This window comes from Sesamum indicum, linkage group LG2 (assembly GCF_000512975.1).
Source record: "Sesamum indicum cultivar Zhongzhi No. 13 linkage group LG2, S_indicum_v1.0, whole genome shotgun sequence".
Classification (NCBI taxonomy): Eukaryota; Viridiplantae; Streptophyta; class Magnoliopsida; order Lamiales; family Pedaliaceae; genus Sesamum; species Sesamum indicum.
The window spans coordinates 4,549,136-4,556,409 of record NC_026146.1 but is presented as its reverse complement, the minus strand read 5'-3'; the positions used below and the strand labels follow the sequence as shown (position 1 = coordinate 4,556,409).

The 7,274-nt window shown below is 37.0% G+C and overlaps 2 protein-coding genes across 6 annotated transcripts; one reads left to right on the top strand and one right to left on the bottom strand.

Moving 5' to 3' along the window:
* On the top strand, nt 21–5,811 carry LOC105179815 (transcription initiation factor TFIID subunit 9-like). Of its 5 annotated transcripts, none has more exons than XM_011103467.2 (5): nt 21–226; nt 845–903; nt 1,192–1,344; nt 4,630–4,923; nt 5,377–5,811. In XM_011103467.2, the coding sequence occupies exons 4-5, from the start codon at nt 4,663–4,665 to the stop codon at nt 5,659–5,661; spliced, it is 546 nt and encodes a 181-aa protein (XP_011101769.1). In that variant the 5' UTR covers nt 21–226; nt 845–903; nt 1,192–1,344; nt 4,630–4,662; the 3' UTR covers nt 5,662–5,811. The 5 variants fall into 5 exon arrangements, with proteins under 5 accessions (XP_011101769.1, XP_011101766.1, XP_011101759.1 ...); XM_011103464.2 differs by having other exon boundaries at nt 1,170–1,344; XM_011103457.2 differs by having other exon boundaries at nt 1,148–1,344.
* Nucleotides 5,768–7,177, bottom strand: LOC105179832 (probable GTP diphosphokinase RSH2, chloroplastic). The gene is made up of 3 exons (XM_011103472.2): nt 6,843–7,177; nt 6,408–6,759; nt 5,768–6,185 (listed from the first exon to the last, which is right to left on the bottom strand). The coding sequence occupies exons 1-3, from the start codon at nt 6,986–6,988 to the stop codon at nt 5,895–5,897; spliced, it is 789 nt and encodes a 262-aa protein (XP_011101774.1). The 5' UTR covers nt 6,989–7,177; the 3' UTR covers nt 5,768–5,894.

Sequence of the window (7,274 nt, the reverse complement as noted above, 5' to 3'; positions counted from 1 at the left end):
CCACCCACCACTTCTCCTCCCCCTCTCCCCCCCCCACCACAAGGAGAGAATTGCAAACTCTCTACAAGAAGAAAAAGATCCCTGTCAATATCACAAATGTCGCCGTGGCCGCGCTCTAAAAACTCTTCACATCGTTGAAGAGATTGAGGAATTTTTGCAGTCATGGGCTCAATTATGTCAATCTGAAACTGCAGAATCATCTATTGAGTCGCCGGTGACGTCGGAGGTAACATCTCCATTTGTGTATTTTTGGATGTGATTCGGCCAAATGCGGCTCGACTCGTCCGCCTGAGGCACCCTGGAGTGGTTCGCGTGGTCCAGGCGCTGTCGAGCTGACGAGCTCGAGCTCGAGCTTGGGCTCAATTTCTCGAGCTCGAGCTCGAGTTCGAGCTTGGGAATGCAGTGTCGAGCTCGAGCTCGAGCTCAACCTGGGCGAGCTCGGCGAGCTCGAGCTCGAGCTCGAGCTTGAAGTTGCAGAGTCGAGCTCGAGCTCGAGCTCAACAAAAAACCACCCCTACTTATAATTATAATTATGATTTAAAAAAATATAAATATAATTCTACAACTGCCAAATAATAATCAGAGGCCCAAATAATGGCAAGCTCATTTTATCCATTAAGGCCCAATATTTATTTGTTATTGAACCTTAGTTTAAAAGAGGGTAATCGGCCCGGCCCAATTGAAAGTAAAATAGAGTTGTAAAAGTCCACATTTTGTTACCGTTGTAAAATGCAAACACACACTATCACTGTATAAATATTGAAAATTCGCTGAAAATGCAATAGAAAAATAGCAAGGAAAAACAAAATTCATTCGGTCATTTCTAACGTTCTCATCATCTCAGGCTGCTGCATTCCTCCGCCGACAGCGCCCGCCTCCAGCCTCGGTTTCTTCTTTGTTTAGGTAAGGACCTCTTGAAAGTCATCAACTCAAACCAAGTGTTTTCTTTCGTTTTTTTTTTTTTTCTTGAAGTTTCTTAATTTAGGGTTCTTGATTTTTTAAAGCAATTCTGAAATTAAATGTATCTTGGTTAAAGGAATTTCTCTGTCCGACGGTAGATTTGATATGAGTTCTTCTTGATGATCATCGAATTCTTGAATTACACACACGGTCTTATTCTTTTTTTTTTTTCCCTATCCTTTTTGAGGTTCTGGGTTAATTATTTCAAGGTTCTTGAAATTCAACTATTAGCTCTTGTATGCTGCCGATTTCTACTACGGAGGATAAGGGTGCGGGATTAAATGCAAGAATGGCAGTGGAGACATTGATGTTGGTTCGAAACTTGTGAGGGGAATAGCCAAGACGACTCCTATCATTGGAGATTCTCAGGGCTCTTTCCTTTGGGTATGGTTGTTTTTTTCATTTGATTATATTCTGTGGTGATGTTGTTGTGATTTTGGTTGCTGTAAAGCACTCGGTATGAATTTTGCTTGTTTACCTATTATCAGTTATGGCATGAAGGTAAAAAAGGAGGAGAAAATTCACACTCATCTTTTCTGCTCTCACATCACTGATTCTTTGTGTTTCTTCTCAACGGATATTATTATATTTTTTCTGAACTAATAAACTGGTCATGTTTATCTGTTAGTATTCACATCTTCGAGGCTTCTTTCTTAAAACAGACGTAACTCTGCTTATTCCACTTGCATCCCGTGTGTCTTCCAAATTCGTTATACATTTCTAGATATTCTTCTATCATTTTGCTTTAGCAATACATATATCTGGTCTTTATATTGTTTTCTTCTTGGGTCTTTATATTGTCTTTATATTTGGTCTTTTTTCCATCTTATAATGTAATTTAATCGCTTTTGAATGCTTTCACGAGAGATTCCTACTGGCTTTTAGACTGGAATCCATGAGATTATTGGCATTCCTTTGGTGAATATGTTGGTCTTTTGCATGTTCCTTGAGTAATGCTTGTGTTAATTGCAATTTTTTTTTTTTTTTCAGATTGTGATGAGTTTAATGACACAGTCACTTTGTTTCCCCAAATCTGCAATGAGAGCCTTATAGGCTTTGGTTTGGATTGTCATTTTGCTGTGTTAGCAATAATATAAATGTTGCATGTTCTGTTTCAGAAAAGTTCTTTGCTGGAAGTTATATAACATAAATGCATGCAAACTGTACTGGAATTGATTTTCTTTCTTTGGAAAAGGTTATCTGCATTAATATTAAAGAATCATGTGTACATTTACAAGCTCTTTAGAAAAGGTTTTCTGGAAATGATTATCTATCTGTGTAAAAGGTTAGTGATACCTTTTCAAGTTTTCTGAAAATTGCTGCCAAAGATCCTTGGTTCACGTAGGACTTTGGTGCTGAAACGTTTTGGTTCCACTTGTTAAGGTATGGAGCTATACGAGCAAGATACTTATGTTGTCAATTACACAATTTTAAAGTAAGACAACTGCTTGAAAGTAATGAGAAGCCATGTATATCTTCACTTTGATTTGTGACTGTGCATCTACTTTAGGAGCAGTAAAATTATGTTTTCCATCAATTTACCTATCTCCTCTCTTAATGTGCATGTGTGATTCACTGAAATCTAAGTGCCATCCATACATTTGAGCTTGATTTTAAGTATCTTAGTATTCTCTTGGGACTGTGAGGAAACTTCCTAAACCATTTCATGGACCAATATGATATTTTCTCTTAAGTACCATCTAGTAAGGTGTCTTGGTTTATGCAGTATCTGATTTTATGCCTTTAAAATAGAGCATGCCACAATGATGTATCTGTGTTGTTTTCTTTCATGCCTTCATAATTCTGTCTTATTGCAAAGAATATATGTCATATTATTTATAATCTCTTAGAGAAGTGTTGTTACTGGTAATTTAGCAGGATTTGTTGAAAGCACTATACAATACGTTTGATGCATACCAACGCGGTCAACTAATTGGTCCCTTACCTATATTTATTTCAGTTGGTCACTCATCGTATATCGAATATCTATTGCTAGTGCAATTAAAATAAACTGGACCATTTGAACTGATTGTGGAGGCGCCATGTGATTTCCTTTAGCCTCAACACATGTAGCATACAACTTTAAGACACCATATACTTGATATATCATTTTTCAGTTATACGTGTAAATGCATTCATTTGATTCTACAAGTGAAGCACGTCAGTTGGTATATGTGATTCATACTTGTCTTTTACAAGAGAGAGGACTAGAGTTTGAATTTGATTTGCTAATTTCGTGCAAAGGAGATAACCTCGTCTCGATAAGGATTATGTGGGAATCAAAAGGTTTAGTAGGATTTAAATGCTTAACATATGTTGGCTGCTAAAGTGTGTTTTTTGACGACATTTTAGAACCTAATGGTAGCCTACTTATCTTGATATTCCTCTCTTCAAGTTTCTAACTCTAAAGTAACCGGTGCCCCTATTAATTCTTTTTTGTCAAATTTTCTTCCATATTTTGGAATCAAGAAGGTTGAACCATTGGTTTTACACTTTGCATAATTCGAACCCAATATTTTACTGCTTTGATTTCTTTGAAAAGCCACGCAATCACCATTCTCATTTGGAAAGAAAAGAATTATGGATTTTTGACGCTGCTCCAAATGTGATGGATGCAAGGATAGGGTTGAGACCTAAATTGGAGAATAAAGCCTCCTCTCTTTTTGTAAATTTATTCTTGGTTCATTGTTGTGTTTGGTTTTCTTTTCATGCGCTTACCTTTAAATTTTTTGTACATTTGACATTCTTGTATGGATATGCAAAATCTATATTGGTTCATGTTATTAGCCTCTTATTTTTGCAGGTGTATCATAGTATAATTTGTTGAAAAATCTATATCATACAAGCATGAATTATTTTATTTGTGAACTTTGAGGATTTAATTCTATGCTAAAATGCCAAACGGTTGTCCAGATGTCAATTTAAAATTTCTTGTCAAGAGGACTTGATAAATCTTTTGTGAGTATTGAAATTTCATGAGTTGATAAATGGTTTTTGAGGAATACATAGTTTTTGTAACTTAAATAGTGTTTGAAGAACTTTTTAATTTTTATTTTTAAATAATATTATTGGAAATTGGTTTTTTTCTACTCAAAGATTTGTTTTCCTTGTCAAGTGTTCTTTTGATGTCAATTCATGTTCTCAAAATGGGTTTTCATCTTTTACATAAAAATTTGTTTTTCTTGTCAAGTGTTTTACAATAAACTCATATTTTCAAAATCAGCTTGAAGTGCACTTACAAATATTGAAGACTAATTAACAAAATATTTTGATTAGCAATCATTTAATTATTTTTGGATGAAAGCATGAAAAGTCATATGTTTGGACTTTAAGTGAAATTTGTTGTTGAATTTTATTATCATAAAAGTATCAGACTTTGAAACAATTTTTGAATATTTTGAGAAGCATTTAGTTTATTATTATTTCTTGTCAAATAGCATTCAGGCCGAAGGAGAAAAGGTGGAGTTGAATTTGCTGAGCTGAACTGAAAGTAACATTCAGTTTTTCTCGACCTTGGATTTTTCATTCGTTCTTCCCCTTTTTCTGGTTTTATATCGCATTCTTGGACTGGACACATTGATAAGAATTCTCTGTTAAAAGTTGGCTTAGTTTCCTTACTGATTTTGGTGAAAATGTTCAGGGGAAACTAACATATGAATTCATGTTCAGATTTCTTGCAATCTGGAACGTGATCAGTGAGAGATGGCAGAAGGGGGAGAAGATGATATGCCAAGGGATGCAAAGATCGTAAAGGAATTATTAAAATCAATGAATGTCGATGATTATGAACCACGAGTCATTCACCAGTTTTTAGAACTTTGGTACCGGTACGTTGTCGATGTGCTGACTGATGCACAGGTCTACTCAGAACATGCTGCAAAATCTTCAATTGATTCTGACGATGTGAAGCTTGCAATACAGTCTAAAGTCAATTTTAGTTTCTCACAGCCTCCACCCCGAGAGGTAAGTAGCTATGTGTTTGTTTATGTTAATTCTTGAAGTATCTTTAGAATAGTTCTGATCGTTGTTTGGGGGTGTCGATGCTTCTTATACTGTAATACGAAGTGGATGAGAAGTGTAGTTTAAGCATGCAGAACCAACACTTGCATGTAATTGATAAGTCAGTTTAGTTCAAATATGCGGTATCAAAATGAGTTTCTTTGATACATTGATGCAACTTGGATGGTCATGAGATTTGGTCATTCAAATCTTGCCTTTTTCTTAAATTGAAATATGTTTTTAAACTCCGCTCGTCAGTACTCGTACCCCAAAATGCACCTGATCATTTCTTAGGACTAATACTTTAAATGGCCAAGGAGTAGGTTCTTATGTGGAAAAATGCTCTATACTTTCCCTTTCTGTTAATACGTGACTTTGTTATGGATGCCAAGATATTCACACCAGAGCGTTTGACAGGTGCTGCTGGAGTTGGCTAGGAGCAGAAATAAGGTTCCATTGCCGAAATCAATAGCAGGGCCTGGAATCCCTCTGCCACCGGAGCCGGATACCCTGATTAGCCCAAATTATCAATTAGCTATTCCCAAGAGGCAGAATAACCAACCTGCTGAAGAAACAGAAGAGGATGAAGAAGCTGCTGATCCCGTTACCAGTTCTAATCCAAATTCTCAAGACCGTAGAGATTTGCCCCAAGGAACACCCCAGCGAGTTTCTTTTCCCCTTGGAGCTAAACATCCACGATGACTATTTTGTAATCATGTCAATTAGATCAGAATAATATATTGCGATGATGATGAATGAAATCATGTCTCAGTAACATTGAGATTCATGTATGATAACATCATCTTAATTGCAATTAGATTGGCATTTCATTTCATTGCAGAACCATGAAAATCAGTTTACGTACAAGAATGACTGGTTCCTTTTTCTTCTTTTCAATTGAATGGTACACTACGAAAGAATGAGTTCAACTAAGGTCAACTTCTATAGCTAGGCACAGCACTTGATATGCTGCGACCCTGGTCATACATCCGCTGGATTTCTTCCCGATACACAGTCAATGACTTATCTGGTATTGTTGGAGTCAGTTCCACCACATCCCCCATTTTCAGTTTACATGTTGGATCACTGACAGGCTCATGGTTTAGCCGTGGCCTAAGGTCTGCCTTCACCGGAAGCCCATAAGAAGTCCACCGAGAACTGCCTCGACCCGTAGTTTCCAACAGATCCATCACAGATGAGTTTGCAGGTAACTCCTGAACTGACATCTGCAAGCCAATTACTGGGTCAAAAGCTGATTCATGCAAGAACATACAATACACCAGAATAACACAAGTGCACCGTTTGACAATGTATCCATGTTTAACATTTGAATACTATTGATTAATTTAGAAATTCCGCAACGAGAGATGCATAAGCAACCCTATATTAAATTCTGAATAAGCTGTTATCTACTTCCAAGTCTTGTGCATATAAAAGATATCACAAACCTTATCATTCTCAATCATGATGACGAAGACAGGTCCATCAGAGCCACATTGAGGTTTGCATGAAAATGTGCAATCTTTCGAATGGGTAGGGAACATGCAAGGTAGCTTTGTGGAGTCAAAAAGATCAACAGATGACCTGTCTTTGCTCATGGCCTCGCACTGCCAGGTAATGACCCATCGCGCCCATTCAACCATCTGAAGGACAAAGGAAGAGTATTTACAGTCACCTTCTTTGTATCTCCAGTGGGCAGCAAATCCATACTCAGCTTGCAGATGCATCTTTTTTGTTCGGATCTGAACTTCTACAGGAACCATACTCTCAGATATGACTACTGTATGTAGGGACTGGTACCTGCAAATTGTAAGATTAACATTAGGCATATCATGTAGCAAAACCCATTAAAAGTTGCATCTCCACTTTGAAGTCAGGCTTACCCATTACACTTCGGATAAACTATGTAGTCCTTGAACCTCCCAGGTATTTCATGCCATAGCTGCTGCACGACTCTTAAAGCTTTATAGCAATCTTCTTCAGTTTCAACTATCAATCTTAACCCGTGAATATCATGAATTTCATCCATATTTAGCTTCTTCCTGGAAAGTCAAAAATTACAACTCATGAGATATAATTACACGAAGAAGCAAATATTGAACAACCACAGCGTAGACGAGAAGACGACTGTAACTCTGAGATCTCTTTGCAACTTGCAAACACATGTAAATCGATAAATACACAACAATTATCCAAATCAAGTAAATGGATGTGTAATTTCAGAATTCTCACTCACATACTACTCACTGCTCAAAAGTCTCTTGCTCGACATGACTTATGCTGATGATAAATCGGGGGGGGGGGGGGGGGAGAAA

Excerpts from the sequence above, each read along its gene's own strand:
- LOC105179832 (XM_011103472.2), bottom strand. The coding sequence starts at position 6,988 with ATGGATGAAATTCATGATATTCACGGGTTAAGATTGATAGTTGAAACT. Across the intron at positions 6,760-6,842 it reads GTTTATCCGAAGTGTAATGG|GTACCAGTCCCTACATACAG; the intron begins GTAAGCCTGACT and ends TACAATTTGCAG. Across the intron at positions 6,186-6,407 it reads TCATGATTGAGAATGATAAG|ATGTCAGTTCAGGAGTTACC; the intron begins GTTTGTGATATC and ends ATTGGCTTGCAG.
- LOC105179815 (XM_011103467.2), top strand. The coding sequence starts at position 4,663 with ATGGCAGAAGGGGGAGAAGATGATATGCCAAGGGATGCAAAGATCGTA. Across the intron at positions 4,924-5,376 it reads CACAGCCTCCACCCCGAGAG|GTGCTGCTGGAGTTGGCTAG; the intron begins GTAAGTAGCTAT and ends AGCGTTTGACAG.